Source organism: Haliotis rubra, unplaced genomic scaffold (genome assembly GCF_003918875.1).
Source record: "Haliotis rubra isolate DU_JTF1 unplaced genomic scaffold, ASM391887v1 Scf247, whole genome shotgun sequence".
NCBI classification, from domain to species: domain Eukaryota; kingdom Metazoa; phylum Mollusca; class Gastropoda; order Lepetellida; family Haliotidae; genus Haliotis; species Haliotis rubra.
The window spans coordinates 388,147-407,126 of record NW_025766525.1 but is presented as its reverse complement, the minus strand read 5'-3'; the positions used below and the strand labels follow the sequence as shown (position 1 = coordinate 407,126).

The 18,980-nt window shown below is 46.1% G+C and overlaps 2 protein-coding genes across 8 annotated transcripts in view; one reads left to right on the top strand and one right to left on the bottom strand.

The window, feature by feature from the left end:
- Positions 1-18,980, bottom strand: part of LOC124279137 — a 71,788-nt gene that overhangs the window by 29,542 nt on the left and 23,266 nt on the right. The window contains exons 1-2 of one of the 7 annotated variants that reach the window (XM_046714931.1): positions 3,435-3,537; positions 2,866-3,072 (exon numbers count right to left, since the gene is read on the bottom strand). The exons of 1 other annotated variant lie outside the window; for it this stretch is intronic. The gene's annotated coding sequence lies outside the window, so the exon portion shown is untranslated. Of the gene's footprint in view, positions 1-2,393; positions 2,495-2,717; positions 2,802-2,865; positions 3,073-3,434; positions 3,538-9,631; positions 9,892-16,059; positions 16,117-18,980 lie in introns of those variants that run through there. 5 more of the 7 variants (XM_046714930.1, XM_046714935.1, XM_046714932.1 and 2 more) reach the window with 5 other exon arrangements.
- Positions 6,249-13,830, top strand: LOC124279158 (proline-rich receptor-like protein kinase PERK2). The gene is made up of 3 exons (XM_046714959.1): positions 6,249-6,468; positions 12,839-12,858; positions 13,243-13,830. Exons 1-3 carry the CDS (start codon positions 6,249-6,251, stop codon positions 13,828-13,830), a joined length of 828 nt encoding a protein of 275 aa, XP_046570915.1.

Here is an 18,980-nt window from a genome sequence, read left to right as displayed (position 1 = left end):
CCATAGACTGCCTTGGTACTAGTGCTCGACTGTATATCCAGGACAGACAGGGTGTGATGACCCTGGCCCATAGACTGCCTTGACTGCCTTGGTACTGGCCCATAGTGCTCGACTGTACATCAACGACAGACAGGGGTGTGATGACCCTGGCCCATAGACTGCCTTGGTACTAGCACTCGACTGTACATCCAGGACAGACAGGGTGTGATGACCCTGGCCCATAGACTGCTTGGTACTTGGTACATAGGACAGACAGACTGTGATGACCCTGGCCCATGCCTTGGTACAGGACAGACCAGGGTGTGATGACCCTGGCCCATAGACTGCCTTGGTACTAGTACTGTACATCCAGGACAGACTGTACATCCAGGACAGACAGGGTGTGATGACCCTGGCCCATAGACTGCCTTGGTACTAGTACTCGACTGTACATCCAGGACAGACAGGGTGTGATGACCCTGGCCCAAAGACTGCCTTGGTACTAGTACTCTACTGTACATCCAGGACAGACAGGGTGTGATGACCCTGGCCCAAAGACTGCCGACTGTATATCCAGGGACCTTGGTACTAGCACTCGACTGTACATCTACGACAGACAGGGTGTGATGACCCTGGCCCATAGACTGCCTTGGTACTAGTACTCGACTGTACACCCAGGACAGACAGGGTGTGATGACCCTGGCCCATAGACTGCCTTGGTACTAGCACTCGACTGTACACCCAGGACAGACAGGGTGTGATGACCCTGGCCCATAGACTGCCTTGGTACTAGTGCTCGACTTTACATCCAGGACAGACAGGGTGTGATGACCTTCGTCAACAGAGTGCCTTATTTTGCTGACGTCATGGCGTCGGGGGAGTACTTTGGTGTCATGTGAAGTCACTAAATATCACTAAAATATCTTGCCTTTTCCGTCCAAATGTATTTTTCGTAGATGATACATAGATCCAGGCTTCGGCCCATAGGGTATATTTGATCTGGTGGGGCACACAACCTAGCAAATGAAAGCGACGGAACTATTGTCTCTGCTATATGTCCGTCGGTGGAGTCCAGTGTACACTTCCAGCTATGTAACAGAACTATATTTGTCAGTAACACTTCGGGAATATTGTACTAATTTGCATTAATATCCAGTGGATACAGTCACGTGCAAATACTACAAGGACAGGGAGAAGAACGGGGGGTGTAGCACCTGTATATTTCCATATGGCATACAGGACATTGGTACATGCAATAACTCCCTACAGTCGGGGAACTACTCCACGGAATGTATACGGCCGAGGTCAGCAAGGGGGAAAGAGAACCGAGGTCAACACTATATTCACTTCTACAACTTGATATGTAGGTTCTCCCAGGTACAGCGAATTCACTTCACTTCATTCTCTCAAAAGCAGTGGTCACACCTCGTGATTACATTGTACGTGACGACGTCACAATGAGCTCCGAGACAGTTAGCAGAGCTGGCGGTGCAGTTTAATGTCAATGTATGTTGTATACAGCCCATATCTCATGGCCGGCGTGTTAAAGTACACATCATGAGACACGGACTACCGCCGCTACCAGATGGACACTGAGTCTGTGCCCAGTGTGTACTACAGACAGTAGGAAGGCGACAATCGACGACACAGCTGTTTACCCGGGACATGATACATAGGTAGCATATATACCTGTACCGACAACGTGTAGACCTAGGTGAATATAGACAGAAATGCTTGGACCATCTCAGGCAGAAACTCAAAACCTTTCAAAACCTTGCAGAAATTCTGCAGTGGTTTTCATGAAATCCCCTAAACAAAATTCAGTTAAAACAACCTATTTCTGAGAACGGAATCTACATGTGAAATGATAATAATAATCGCGTGTTGTGTGGATGCTGTTGAAGATGATATTAAAACGTGATTTTAGGTACTGGTGTATGGCGGTAGGTGATTTCAGATTTCAGCTTTCCAATCTTGATCATCAAATTAACATGAGCAGCCAACAAACAAACATTTAGTCAATACTGTGGTGATTATAGATCTAACATGACTTCCCAAACCGACATATAATCTGTTAAATACTGTACATCTAAATACTATCTGTTTTCACTAGAATGAATGTTTTGATGAAATTCAAATTATATCTCGTTGACGTCACGTGACCTCTCAAATGTGATTTACATCACGATTTCACAATGAATGGCGGATCATGTGAATTTCATCGCGAAACCCATTCGTGTTATTCACTGAACCAGCTGATGATGATGGTTATGTGGCATATGGCATGCACCATGCACGGCTTCCAACAACACCGGCTGCAGCTACAGCTACGACATGTACAGCATGTGTCATATGTACAGCCTTCCAGTTACTGTTATATGTATCCATGCGGTAGATATACGTGACACACCTACCTACGAACACAACTAGTATTGTCACAGATCCAGGTAAAATCAAGGTGACAGCTGTTCCGATGACCAATAACCTCCTTACGTCGACCAACGTCCACAGGTTACATGTCCCAAATTAACCCGACTCCAAGGCAAGGAAACAACTGGACTCCAGGGCAAGGAAACAACTGGACTCCAGGGGCAAGGAAACAACTCGACTTCTGGGCAAGGAAACAACTCGACTACAGGCCAGGGATTCAAACAACGCCGTAACGCGCCATTCATAACATGCACATCCACAAGTTCACATAATGTGCTGATCTAGATCCGTGACAAGACAACTCTCACCTGTCGTCGCTGATGTAGTCACCGGTCAACAACGTGTACAGAATATCAACACAGATCGGATCTACTTCTGACCCAACACGTTGGCTTATTACAATCCCTGTCACATGACAATCACTAGATGTTTGGTGGTGTAAGTAAACAGACCTACCTGCAGTCACACGTCCATGCCAGGCTGTATTTTACAGCCGGCGTTCTACACCACACCTGAGCTTCTGCTTCCGTCCCGATTCAGGTAACTCACGCAGGACAAAGCGCGCCTTCGTTGCCGGCACGTGTCAGGGGGGGATGCTCTGTGAACGCCGTCTATTGGGGATCGTCGAGTCAGTCATTCATATCGTGTTTTGGACACCGCCATCTATAGACATATCGACTACTATAGTCGGAGCCCAACGTCATTCATAAACTAGGCCGCCTCGTTATAATGCAGTTTCCGCGGATGGGACGTTGGAGGTATGTATAGAAATATTAGTCACGGTAAACTAAACGACGTAATAACGAGGAAGCTGCGTGTTTGGTACAAACTGAAAGCGTTGTGCTGATTAAATCATGGATTGGATGAATAATACGATAAGGATCAGAATAGGTTTACCTGAGGTTAGAGATCAAAGGATTAATCCATTAAGGTAATCCTACAGGCCCGAGACACGCTAATCCCATATATCATAGAGTTACCACATGCAAAAAACTAATCAATAAGAGAAAGTAGATAAAATTTACCTTGCTCTTTTTGTTGGAAGGACAAAGTTAGGAGAGTGAGTTGTGTTGGTCGATAGCACTCTACTGCCGTCGGTACTGGGACGTGTGTCGGTGTACCCGGTCTCTATGTAACCGGTATTGTGGGAGAGTTGCGGGTGCGGTCCTTACGTCAAGACATTTACACGGGTATGCACAGAATGACACAAATCAATGCAGTCAGTGTGAAAGCCTGGACCTAAACAGTATGATTCATGTACAAAACGTCTTTGAATATTTTCGTGAAATGCATTAATCATATATGGAAAAGAACAGGGCGTTCTGGTCCGGGTATAACGAGTGCAGGGCCAGAGAGTTCTAGACGTTGTCGTGACTGCTGTAGGAGACTCGGTGTTTCCAGTCTCACAGACGTAGGAATTCTGTTTTGTGTTTTGCTATACACATTCTTTCTCTCCCCACTGATACTCCGACACACATCCTTTCTCTCCACACTGATACTCCGACACACATTCTTTCTCTCCCCACTGATACTCCGACACACATTCTTTCTCTCCCCACTGATACTCCGACACACATTCTTTCTCTCCCCACTGATACTCCGACACACATTCTTTCTCTCCCCACTGATACTCCGACACACATCCTTTCTCTCCCCACTGATACTCCGACACACATTCTTTCTCTCCCCACTGATACTCCGACACACATTCTTTCTCTCCCCACTGATACTCCGACACACATTACTTCCCCGGCACCGCACGTCACCAACTTTGCTGAAGATCAGATAGTACCAATGTGCGACTGGCTGATGTCTCCGTGCCCTGATCTGCATCGTCGCTCACACTATTAACCACTGGTTTAACTACAATGTATTGACGCTGTATATAACTGCGGCCTAAAAGAACATTCTTTCTGTTCATTATTTATAGTTTTGGATTAAGATATTCCCTATTTCGATGATCTACACGTCCATTGATTAATTATTCAGTGTATCTGGTATTGTGCAACAGTTTGTGAGGTTGAATCAGCAGATTTACTGTTAGTTCCTCATAACTGTAGCCTAAAACCCTCGTAAGATGTATATCGTCCATTAATCATTTACCCAATAGTCAGATCAGTCAGTCCTTTGTGGTGTTTTCGCCGCGGGATCGATCTTATTGTAGCCTTTGAGAAACAGAACGGTAATCGAGTTAGTCATATAACGCTTGTCCCTGGTTGTGGTTTAATCGCTGCTTACAAAGCAGCTTATATACATAGGCACCTCCTGATAGTCTCGTTTGGTCCGCTTGGAATCTCGTTGAACAATGCGAGTAATGCAATTCAGTGCACAGGACTGAATATTCACATGCAGTCGAGGCAATTATATATGGTGGTAGCTTACGACTGTTGCTCCACCACCTTGTCCACAACCAAGCTGTATATATCTAATGTCACTAATATCGCGGGCCGAGACTGGGTAGGGTTGTAATGTAATTCTGGTGTGCCAGTGGGACTGTATAAAGTGGAAACTACAAAAGCGAAAAGCGCAGAATTTATGTCCTGAAATCTCATATAATTTAGAAAAGTGGTTGCTTTGATGTGTAAAGGTTTTTAAATGTTTAAAAAAAGAACATTTGCAATGCAATACAAATTTATCGAAACCAAATTCCCAGCAGTGTTTTTGTAAAAGTTTTATCAATCTATTATAGGAAAGTTATCTACAGCTTGATAGGGTTATTGAGGACTATATATAAAGCTCTCCCTCAGGCACAACAGATGTGAAACACACCTTAATGCGTGGGTAGACACAGGTTAAAGCTGAATACAGTTCGGGTGTTCGGCATAATGATGCAATGTTTTAAGCAAGTTCCAAGTGTGAGTGCCGTTGTGTTAAGAGAGAGAGAGAGAGAGAGAGAGAGAGAGAGAGAGAGAGAGAGAGAGAGAGAGAGAGAGAGAGAGAGAGAGAGAGAGAGAGAGAGAGAGAGAGAGAGAGAGAGAGAGAGAGAGAGAGAGAGAGAGAGAGAGAGGGGGGGTGTATTATATTAAAGTGTCAGCCGCTGTACACAGTAGAGACTTATATAAAGTACAAGGGTACTTTAGTTGTGCTGTAATTACATTAGGTTGAAACATCATGTACATCCACCCAGGCAGAGGTTGCTGTTTCTAGGGACACGTAAGACCATTCCCACGAATATGGACACCTGCACACCTTCACACAGACCCATACACATGCATAAACACAACCAACTACAAAACAGTCACATACTACAAACACAAGACACACTGGCACAAGCCTACCCGCGTGATACAGCACCACCAATCACCCTCACACGCAAGTATATCATACAGCCGTATAAACACTGCCATGCAATACAACCTGGCATACACATGCCAGAACCCAATACTCGTTCACAGAGTGTTAAACACAGCTAAACACGAGCTTATATTACATAAAGAAGAATCAGGAAGTGTATATTGCATCATGTGTCCTTCTCTGAAATATAGAGAAGATTAGTGCAGCAAGAGGAAGGGATTAGTGTAGGAAGAGGAGAGAATTAGTCGAGCAAGAGGAGAGGATTTGTGCAGCAAGAGGAGAGGATTGGTGTAGCAAGAGGAGAGGATTGGGTAGCAAGAGGAGAGGATTAGTGTAGCAACAGGAGAGGATTAGTGTAGGGGTTAGCAGGAAGAGGAGAGAGAGAATTAGTGCAGCAAGAGAAGAGCATTAGTGCAGCAAGAGGAGAAGATTAGGTGCAGCAAGAGGAAGAGCATTAGTGTGGAAAGAGGAGAGATTAGTTGTGCAGCAAGAGGAGAGCAGATTAGTGTAGGAAGAGGAGAGAATTAGTGCAGCAAGAGGAGAGCATGAGTGCAGCAAGAGGAGAAGATTGGTGCAGCAAGAGGAGAAGATTGGTGCAGCAAGAGGAGAAGATTGGTGCAGCAAGAGGAGAAGATTGGTGCAGCAAGAGGAGAAGATTGGTGCAGCAAGAGGAGAAGATTGGTGCAGCAAGAGGAGAAGATTGGTGCAGCAAGAGGAGAAGATTGGTGCAGCAAGAGGTTAACCTCCTCGCTCATCACACTGCAAGTACGTTGTTTGTTCATTTGATGTCATGGTGATACACAGAGGAATCACAATGGGTGTTGTCTGCCACAGATGTAATCATGGACAGCATGACAATTACATGTCTCTTAAAACTGGTCTCTTACTCAAACATTTTGAGTATTGCATAATTTGCTAACGGTCAGAGTTTTCGGACATATATAACGACCTCTATGTTGACTCATTGGACATCTATTAGACATTTAGACATCGGCTCGAGCAAGGAAATAGCATGTGTGTCCAGCAAAGGTGTAGCTGAAGTTGGGTTGATGCACTCTACCTTAACTAATAAAAAAATACTGTATATTTTGCCCTTAAGGTTGATCTTGTCCATTTTTCCACATCGATGTCTGAGATTTGAAGTTATCAATTTGAAAATCTAAATTAAATATATACTGAACATCATTGAAAATACACCACTTATAAAAGTTCAGATTATTAAAAGCACGTGTAAGGAATTGATAATTATTGAGTGGATAATAACAGATGGACGACTGACAAAAATAACAACACAGAAAAGACGCTCATTCATTGAAACGTTTCACAGTCAGAAAGGATCAAACACACGTGGGGTCAAATCGAAAAGTCAATATCGCGTGTGACCGCCATTTGCATTGACACATGCAGTTCAGCGTCTCCTCATTGAGTCAGTAAGCGTCCGAATAGAGTTCTTGAGGATGGCATTCCACTTCTGCAGTAGTGCAGCCTCAAGTTCCCGGATGTTTCGCATCTGTTGTCCAAAAAGACTTTGACCAATTTCGTCCCACAAGTGCTCCATGGGGGATACATCTGGCGACTGTGCTGGCCAATGAATAACCTGGATGTGTTGCTGGGCCAGATACTGCATGGAAGGTCTTGTTGTGTGTGCCCGTGCGTTGTCCTGTTGAAAAGTATGGACATCTTGGTGGCGATTGAAGACAGATACGATGTGATTCTGAAGAATCTGCTCACGGTAATAAAGGGCATTAACTCTCCCTTGACAGACATGAAGGCAGTCCTGTGATTGTAATTTATTCCACCCCAAACCATGACACTCCCATCATCCAAGAGTGGCCAAGTCCAAGTTGTCGAGCAATATCCCTGCTGCTGGTGCCAACCTGAATCATGCCTAGTGCACGTTCTCTTTCTTGAAGTGTTAACCTCGGCATCTCTGTCCTCGTTTCACAATCGTTAGTGAAGCAATGAGAATCGGTTCTCATACACCTGCTTTTAATATCACAGTCAGTATGATTTCAGAATGAAATTCGCGCTTTTTTCATGGCGTGGCTGCATGTTGATGCATTTTGGAATTAAGAGTCATACTGTGGACAAGAATTTGTTTCTAAAGCATTTTTTCAACTGGACATGCCTTTCGACTTCATGTTAGTTATATTCATTGATCATTGTCATGCTGAAATCCATCTTGATGAAAATATGAACAATTTTAGACTGGTGCGTTTTCAATGGCGTTCAGTATATTATAAACACCCCAATCTGTCAATTCCAAACAGCCACGTTGCCTTAACGTTCTACCATCACAGGACTTCGGGACGACCGGTTTTCAATTCAAGCAGTCAGTCTATCCGGAGGGGCTGTATTCAAGGAATTCAAGCAACGAACAACTTCTATTTTTAATTTGTTATATTTGACAGCCAACCCATGTCTGCTCTTACAGCCACAGTAGGGAGAGTTCTCCCAAAAACAACACCACCACAAAACAAACAAACAACAGCAACACACAACAAAATCCCCAGACCAAAATGCAAAACAAAGAAAAGAAAAGCCCAGTTCTATTTTGCATGAAATTTCTGCAATTATCCTTATAACACTGAGAGGTAAGTATTACAGATTTAAGTATTTTATTATGATTACACTTGAGTGTGTACAGGATTGTTGATTATAACGAACATTTATATTTGTATTTGAAAGGATTAATCTGAAGTCTTCCGTCTATCATCCCTTTTACAACGCGATATCCGTGACTAGGGCCACTGTGACACTTGCGTGACGAAGTGACACCGTGACTTAGCAAGCCCTCTCATTCCACTCTCCCCGCCTCCACACAACACTAGCGTTAGTTACTTACAATGTGATACACATGAGAACATCATGGCTTCGATAGATTACCCCCAAAACACTCAAAAACAGTTCTAGAGGAAGTCTTAGTGGGGCAGAGGGATTTGTTCAAAGAACATGACAAAGCGTGAAACCCGAGTCTGCACATTTGATATGGTGTCGAACCACCACTTGATACCTAAAGATGTTAAGCCATTGTTTTGTAAAGCATGTTCGACTTTTCACAATCAAGTCATGTTGATCAACAAAGAAAGGACAGTTCATGGCAGATCTTCTTTAACCAGTTCTGTGTAATTAGAGATGTTAAGCCCTTGTTTTGTAAAGCATGTTCGACTTTTCACAATCAAGTCATGTTGATCAACAAAGAAAGGACAGTTCATGGCAGATCTTCTTTAACCAGTTCTGTGTAATTAGAGATGTTAAGCCCTTGTTTTGTAAAGCATGTTCGACTTTTCACAATCAAGTCATGTTGATCAACAAAGAAAGGACAGTTCATGACAGATCTTCTTTAACCAGTTCTGCTATACACATCATGTCCTCAAACTGTCTCTTACGTTGATACATCTAGTTGGATGTTGACAGAAGCAACTAAACAGATTGGCAGCACTATCGCAGGGAATTTAAGCAGACTTCTAAATGTAATCTATGTATGAGTCGTTTAAATCTCATATCTGAATTTTCTGCAATACAAATTTAGAATACCAGAAAGTCGTTAACTTCAGGTACCTATTGAACAGAAACAGATTGAATAAATCACCACAGCAAGCAGACTGTGTTCTTCCATATCATTCAGTATGAGATATTATTGGCTGTGTTGCCGCAGATGATGGGTCCATCTAGTGCTGCAGCATGTAACAACAGTTCAAGTCAGGTAATTCACTCTCCACTGTGTGTCGTCTCGTAACACCACACCAATGTATTGTATCTAAAGCCAAGGGATACTGTACAACGTTAAATAGTCTCCCTGCTAAAGCCTAACTCGCCACATCAGTGATATAACAGCAATATAACAGGCTATCTATATCACATTACAAGATAACACACATCCCATGTCATCGCGGCTTACCTGCCCCGTAAACACACGTGTAATTACCTGCAGATGGAGGAGGGGGTTTCAGGAAATCCAGCTCTATTCCGCCTTCATTCAGAATTATCCTTTACAACGCGCTCTCAGGTGAGACAATCCGGCCACAAGCTGACCATTACCTGTTGTTACTCACATACAGACACGCGGAAACAATTAGCTTTGAACTCGTGTTTCTCTTTGATGCATAGCGACGGCCAGGTGTCACGTCTTACAGCCAGGTAAGGTCGGCTAAGGACGTAGGCAGGTATTTGACGGAATTATGCTGTGTCAGTGGTAGGAGGGGGCATGTGTATCGATACACGTGGATCTAACTATAGATGAAAGTGTTTTGAGCGGACTCACGGCGTTCAGGGAGACTAAAGGTCCGCCTTGTGTTTACCTGCATGTATGCAGAGAGATGCGAGTCATACCCACGTCATGACTCATTACACAGAAACCTATAGTCATTCATCTCACTGTTGCATATATGGTAATGTATATCTAATTATATCTACACCTGAGGGTTGAATTATATTATCTCAAAGCTCCTCCAACTGTGTATTGAGACAGTTAGCCCTACAACCCTGTAAGGTACAGTCCCGTAAATACAACCCCGAACAGCCCACTGCCGTATCATACAACCCCGAACAGACCACTGTCGTAACATACAACCCCGAACAGCCCACTGCCGTAACACAGAACCGCGAACCGCTCACTGCCGTAACATAGAACCGCGAACCGCTCACTGCCGTAACATACAGTCCCGGACAGCCCACTGTCGTAACATACAGTCCCGAACAGCCCACTGTCGTAACATAGAACCGCGAACCGCTCACTGCCGTAACATAGAACCCCAAACCGCCCACTGCCGTAACATACAGTCCCGAATCGTCCACTGCCGTAACACAGAACCCCGAACCGCCCACTGTCGTAACATAGAACCGCGAACCGCCCACTGCCGTAACATACAACCCCGAACCGCCCACTGTCGTAACATACAACCCCGAACAGCCCACTGCCGTATCATACAACCCCGAACAGCCCACCGTCGTAACATACAGTCCCGAATCGTCCACTGCCGTAACAAAGAACCCCGAACCGCCCACTGTCGTAACATAGAACCGCGAACCGCCCACTGTCGTAACATACAACCCCGAACCGCCCACTGTCGTAACATAGAACCCCGAACAGCCCACTGCCGTATCATACAACCCCGAACAGCCCACCGTCGTAACATACAACCCCGAACAACCCACTGCCGTAACATACAACCCCGAACCGACCACTGTGGTAACATACAACCCCGAACAGACCACTGCCGTAACATACAACCCCGAACCGCCCACTGTCGTAACATACAACCCCGAACAGCCCACTGCCGTAACATACAACCCCGAACCGCCCACTGCTGTAACATACAACCTCGAACAGCCCACTGCCGTAACATACAACCCCGAACCGCCCACTGTCGTAACATAGAACCGCGAACCGCTCACTGCCGTAACATACAACCCCGAACCGCCCACTGCCGAAACATACAACCCCGAACAGACCACTGTCGTAACACACAACCCCGAACAGCCCACTGTCGTAACATACAATCCCGAACCGCCCACTGCCGTAACATAGAACCGGGAACCGCTCACTGCCGTAACATACAACCCCGAACAGACCACTGCCGAAACATACAACCCCGAACAGACCACTGTCGTAACATACAACCCCGAACAGCCCACTGTCGTAACATACAATCCCGAACCGCCCACTGCCGTAACATAGAACCGCGAACCGCTCACTGCCGTAACATACAACCCCGAACAGCCACCTGCCATGACATACAACCCCGAACAGCCCACTGCCGTAACATAGAACCAGAAACACTCTGTACAGTTCCAAATTCTTATAATAATTCCGTAACATGAAAACCGAGTACAGTTTGATTGTGCAATAGAGTCGCTTACAGCTCAATGCCCCAATGTAGAACCCCTTACCGTTCAGTTCCGTAATCAACCAGTCGTTCAATTCTGTCATACACAACGCCGTTTTCCCGTAAAATATAACAAAGCTCTTTATAATTCAGTAACATAAAATACTGTACTGTTCATGCCCGTATTTGTCGGTGACATAAATTACAGCCATGCGTTGTTCAATTACGAAGTATGCAACTATGCGAAGTCCATTTAGATGGTTCCCTTGATTACAAAGTCCACCACCCAGAAGCCTACAGTAGCTGAGTCCGTCTTCAAACCTGTGAAGGATGAGTTTATGTGACCAGATGCTGATGCTTGACGGAATGTGTCAGGGTGTTTAAAGGAGCAACACGTTGACGTCAGAGAATAACCGGGTCCAATAATTCCACTGAACGTAGTACAGTGGCGGAGATGGTAGGAATGGCTCACAGAGAGTCAGTGATGACATCAGGCCTTCGCAAAAAGTCGGCAAGCATGGCACCATGTAAGATAAATTGTGACAGGGTTGACTCCTCTCCCTCCAGACATACTGCCCCACCCCGTACAGTACTACAGCGAGCGCACTTGGTGAGTGTCTGTGGGGTAGCTGTGGGGTACCCGTGGACAGCCCACTCCTCTGCTGTAAGTTGATACAACACACACGCTTGTGTCATTTGTCAGAGATAAAGCCTGGTTGTTTGAGGCCATGTTTACAGTTCTCTTGTGTCCCGTATCCCCTTCAGTGACAGCCACTGATACCATGACGTGTGTACACCTGGCGTGTGTACACCTGTTGGGACACCGGCCACCACGTCAACTACAGCATGGCCAATAAATATACAACCTGGCCCTGACCGGACAGTTATAGACTCCTTGGTTTTTCTGTTACGGGTGTTGCCAGTCTTCTACAACGAGCGGAGATAACTTTTTGAATTTGTACAGAGGGACAAAATGGCCTCCAAATGGCTCCAAGCAGTCAAGCACTGGCTTTAAAAGTGTACAGTCGAACAGAAGGTCACATATTACACTTGAAGAACATGTAAGGGTTTCACATATTGCACTTGAAGAACACGTAAGGGTTTCACATGTTGCACCTGAAAAAAAACTAAGCGTTTCACATGTTGCTATTAAAGGACAAGAAAGGGCTTCACATGTTGCACTTGAAGAACAAATAAGGGTTTCACATGTTGTTATTAAAGGACAACAAAAGGGCTTCACATGTTCTCTTAAAAAACAAGAAAGGACTTCACATGTTGTCTTATAGACGAGGGCTTGTCCTTTTCAGGTGTGGCAAAGTCGGCCCAAGTATCTGTGTATACGAGAACGTATAATCCCGTACTGGAGTGTACACCGACCTGGGCATACTAGAAGTGTAATATTCACTATAACCAGGGAGACTATATAACCCGTGTGGCCACGTTTAATGACGTTATTGTACAACACACCAAGACAGTGCCACCCTCCCTCCAACACACCCAGACAGTGCCACCCTCCCTCCAACACACCCAGACAGTGCCCCCCTCCCTCCAACACACCCATACAGTGCCCCCCCCCTCCAACACACCCAGACAGTGCCACCCTCCCTCAAACACACCCAGACAGTGTCACCCTCCCTCCAACACACCAAGACAGTGCCACCTTCCCCCCTAACACACCCAGAAAGTGCCACCCTCCCTCCAACAAATCCAGACAGTGCCACCCTCCCTCCAACACACCCAGACAGTGCCCCCCTCCCTCCAACACACCCAGACAGTGCCCGCCTCCCTCCAACACACCCAGACAGTGCCCCCTCCCTCCAACACACCCAGACAGTGCCCCTCCCTCCAACACACCCTGACAGTGCCACCCTCCCTCCAACACACCCAGACAGTGCCACCCTCCCTCCAACACACCCAGACAGTGCCACCCTCCCTCCAACACACCAAGACAGTGCCCCTCCCTCCACAGACCAAGACAGTGCCCCTCCCAACAACACACCCAGACAGTGTCACCCTCCCTACAACACACCCAGACAGTGCCCCCCTCCCTCCAACACACCCTGACAGTGCCACCCTCCCTCCAACACACCTAGACAGTGCCACCCTCCCCAACAAACCTAGACAGTGCCACCCTCCCTCCAGCACACCCAGACAGTGCCCCCTCCCTCCAACACACCCAGACAGTGCCCCCTCTCTCCACACCCTAGACAGTGCCCCTCCCTCCAACACACCCTCTCCAGACAGTGCCCCTCCCTCCAACACACCCAGACAGTGCCCCCCCTCCCTCCAACACACCTAGACAGTGCCCCTCTCCCTCCAACACACCCAGACAGTGCCACCCTCCCACCACAGACACTTCGTATGTCGTCAGTCGTACGGCCTGTCAGTGATCACACATCATGTGATCGTGCGGAATAACAGTGACTTTGATGATATAACCTCCTGTTTAAAGTCAGGAACAGTACACACTCTCGTGTCTAAACATTCCATAGTGGAGTACCTCCACTTACCAACCAATGCAGTGGAGTGGCATCACTCAGTCAACCTTATGTCTCCATCGTGTTTTTATTTTAAGTCTCCGTGAAGTGAATATTTGATAATATACAAGGGCTGAAATCTGAGACTGCGTCCTTGTTTGTTACTGAGAGCAGTTTAATCGTACAGCAGAGCCTGTTTATTGGTAACCCGATCTATCAGGAACCACTGCCCCAGTCGAGAGAGCGCACAGTGCGCTATTGACTGGCTGTCTCTCACAGGCATTAAAGAAATAAGCTCGACAATTTAATAAAGGCCTATTAGAGAGCGATGTTTGCATGCAGGTTCTTCTATAAAGTAGTCGATAATCCTCTTAAGATTTGAAGCTGTTTGCTCGCTTCACAATGAGTCTCAACACACCTTGTAGGTAGATAGCCTGTCACTTGTGTATCGTCCACGACAGACACACAAACGTGCAACTACAGACTGCCCAGGGCTCGCCCCCACTTACAACTACAGACTGCCCAGGACACGCCCCCACGTACAACTACAGACTGCCCAGGACACGCCCCCACGTGCAACTACAGACTGCCCAGGACACGCCCCCACGTGCAACTACAGAATGTACAGGGCACGCCCCCACATACAACTACAGACTGTACAGGGCACGCCCCCACATACAACTACAGACTGCCCAGGGCACGCCCCCACATGCAAGTACAGACTGTACAGGGCATGCCCCGACGTGCAACTACAGACTGTACAGGGCACACACCCACGTGCAACTGCAGATTGTACAGAGAACACAGTGCTCCTGTAGATGGTCAAGGACACACTCCCTCGTGCATCAGAAGATGTCGGATCACGAATTTCGTGACGCTTTGCTTAAGAGTTTCTAGAACGATCGACAGTGACATCAATGATATACCATAACAACCCACACTTATTTAACCAAGATATAAGTCAGTAATATTCTTCAAGATTCTATGATACTGACACTGAGACGTCTAAGTCAAAAGAAATAATTTCCTGTAACTAATATTCCAGCAGTACAATATCAGGGGGTGGGCCTCACTCTTTGTACCCCTGTTGGGACTCAAATCCGGAACAGGGACAGGTTACTTAAACAATATAGGGAATCTATGTCCAGGTGCCGGGCCTAGATGTCATGTCCTGTATCAAGTCCGGATCACCACAAACTGATACGTTGGTTGATACGTTCCATAATGGGGGGGTGAGTGAGTATGGTTTAACGCCGCTTTTAGCAATATTCCAGCAATATCACGGCGGGGGACACCAGAAATGGGCTTCACACATTGTACCCATGTGGGGAATCGAACCCGGGCCTTTGGCGTGACGAGCCAACGCTTTAACCACTAGGCTACCCCACCGCCCCCCGTTCCATAATGAGTGGGGCTGACAAAAGCTGGCTCAGGTTGTAATCAACAAGAGGTTGATCCCAGACAGACCATCTGCTTCAGATGCTGCTGCTTGTTCTCTGAGAGGCATTTTAGAAGTTGTGAAGATGAAGGAAAACTAAGTTCTATGGATGGTCAACTTCTTTATTGCAATAAAAAAGTTGACTACCCATATAACTTAGTTTCCTTCATGCCGCAGTTTGCCTGACCAACCGGTCCTACAATACAAGTGAGTGATCAGTTTGGGTGTGCCGCCTTACTGCACAGTGTTTCTATAACAGTGATCAGAAACCTGTCACTACACAGGGCATAGACTGGTATTTGGTGCGAGCCCGCAGCACGGCTATAGTACTGACATACCAACATCATAACGTAGTGAGTGAGTGAGTGAGTAGAGATTAGCGCATCTTGAACAACATGTCAGTCATACACTGCCGTGTCATCTGGCTCGGGGGTGGGATGGGGTGTGTGTGTGTGTGAAGCAGTGCCTTGTGTCTTAACACCCTGGTGAAACCCGGGGGGATACCGTGGAAGCAAGGCCTTGTGTCTTAACACCCTGGTGAAACCCGGGGAGATATACAGTGGAAGCAGCACTAGAGATTACAAGCTGGTAGCTTTTGTCATATGGTACTTACAGTAACCAGGGTTGTTGGGTTTCCCTCTGGAATGGTATTCCTCGTTCCGCGCTGCTCCTACAACAAGACACAATACAACACTATAATCTCATCTACTGTGATACTCAGCCTATATCTGATCAGTGGGGTATGGGTCGAGAGGTAGATAATCCTTCACATGGAATGGTACAGACTGCCCGGCAATCGGTAGTGACTACTGTTGTGTCAGTACATGTGGTCTGGACGGCAGGTACCCAGTAATGACCGAGACATGAACATGTTAAAGTGGGCACCACGTTACTCAGGGAACTGGTTACGGTAGCTTGTGTCAATACGTGTATCATACACCTAAACGTATGTAACAGGCAGGTAAATGTGTTGTGTAGGTACATGTAATACTAGCCTACATATCCTTATCATGAGAATTGCCGGTGTGACACTTTCAGACTTTACATGAGAATTGCCGGTGTGACACTTTCACTTTACATGCAACGACATGCACAAGGAACGTGACCTCTTGGTGAATGCGGACATGGTTTTCAACTCTGTGAAGTAAAGTGTCTACTGTTATAGACTGGCTGTACACCAAGACTGGAAACACTTCCATCAGACCTTTTCTCCGTCCCTCCAAACATTTAGACGTCAAAATACAACTTTTAAAAATGCGTACATTCTCAGGGTAGTAACAGAATCTTGTACGGCAGCCATCTCACAACCAAATGTAATGGTGAATAGTAAACTTATACATCAAGCCGTGATAGGATTCATTCACTGACAAAACAAATAGAGTAGAGACGTTACAGAAACAAAACGCTCCTGATTTTCGACTGACATCTCTCCGGGACTCCAAGCGTTGTAGTATTTGTCATAGGTAAAATCGGTTTGTGTATATATCGGACCGACAACGATCGGTCACGTCCAAGCTGGTTCATCTCAGACCTAAATCAAAGGGACTCCGTGCTGTACATTGTTCTCAAGCAACCGGCGTATGTTGTGCGGGGCAAGTGGATCGGGTGATCCCGGTCGGTATCTGCGCACATATCGGGTCATCGTGACCCAGCGGACTGGGATGGTGCGCACTATATATATCACTGGCTTGTCTGGTTCTTACTCGATGACATACGGGTTCCCGTCATGCAGTTGGAATGTGGATGAGGACAATGTTGTTCACCGTGCAGGTATGTCCACGCCCAGATTTCTTGTCATCTCAACATAGCCTTAGCTGGAAGGGTACCGCTTGCAAAGAACTGTAATAGGGTGTGGTTCATCATACAATCACATGGTCCCGGATATGATGGAGACACTTCCCACTTCAAGCTTACCATCATTATGTTTGCTACAAGAAACTGGATCTGTCTTTATGTGTAATTCCTCTGACGTAAGAACGTCGCAAGTCTAGTGTCCTTCTACCAAGGTCACCGTGACCTAGATCGTCGTGCATGGAGGGATTAGTAAGCGATATTGCTGTTTGTACGGTGTATTGTCATTTTCTCTCCTCCCACAAGGTGTTGACAGACCGGGTTGAGCAGCGACAGTGGAAATAGGTGTCAACCAGGTGTCGTCTTACATTGGCAACAGAGAGGTGTTGAAACACTGTAGGTCAGCAGTGAATCCTCGTCTCCCCGAGAACAGTACGTTGGTTGTAACGGAGAGTCATGTGGTGGCGAGAAGACAACTTAAAGTTCAGAAATTTAAAGCCTAATTTTCGTCTGATTTCGCCTTACAAAGATCTCGGTCTACAAATAGGAAGATATTCAAGAGTATTAATCCATAACAGGCGACAAAATAGCATTGGTGGCGAAAGTCAGATATTGGTCTTTGGAAAGGGCGCAGTGGTTGCGATTAAACACTTGCAATGTGTCACATCTTCCTTTATTTTCTTGTAAAATACAGAAAAACTTATTTCTTATATACCACTGAAGAATAGTAGAATGTCAATTGAAAATCTTCGATGGCCAAAAGGATGGGCCACTGGGGATCCATGCTGGTAGCAGAGATACCGGAAGTTCACGTGGTGCCGTGTATGGTGGCGTATCTATAGGCCGCTATGATTTTGATAACCTTTCTGTGCTTTTGTATTGGACAGGGAGCCTGGCGGGTTAATCTTTCGATCGTCTCGGTTCCCCATGAGTATAATTTTTACATAGTCATATTTGTGGGTTTTGCCATAATCGGCGTAAAACCGTAGTCATTCAGGTGAGACAGCAGGTCATTCTTTACAAAGAGGTTAGTGTGTGAACTCAGAAGCGTTGACACACAAACTGACACCATGCCTTGAGTGAATGAGTGATTTGGGGTAACGTTGCTTTAAACAGTATTCCCGTTACATCATGGCGTGTCTGCTTACTGTGGGAGGAAAACCCGAAGTGATGCAGGTGCTAGACGTTACGACTTTGATGAAAGCCACGAGCCACTGTACGTTGCTGACAAACCTAGAAGAATAACCGGGAAGGACCGGAATTCCAACCTGTGATCATAGTTTCCTGGCGCGCCCAAGGGGCGGAACTCTGCACAGCGAATTGTGTCGCCGTAGACTGAGCTAAAGCGACCTCCTGTCATGAAACTATATCTGTTCCTAATATTTTCTGAATTAGCCGACTCTTGTTTACCAACATACACATTACTGATTGTGAAGCCACGCGACCACACACGAAGACACTACTATGAGTGATACCCTCGAAACACTTATCTCAAACATGTCATATTTGTACTGTGAGCTTATTTCCATATTTACGTGATATAAATATGACATATTGTCATAAGAACAAACACATATTGTCATCCCGGGATATATCAAGTGTTGACAATATCAAGTGGCTTAGGGCACTGGGTTTGTATGTTTCCACAAAGCCATGGGGGATTACAGACAATCAGCTGCTACCCACACTGCCTGTACGCCTGGCTCAACTGTCCACTTGTCTGTATAAACATGACGGACAACG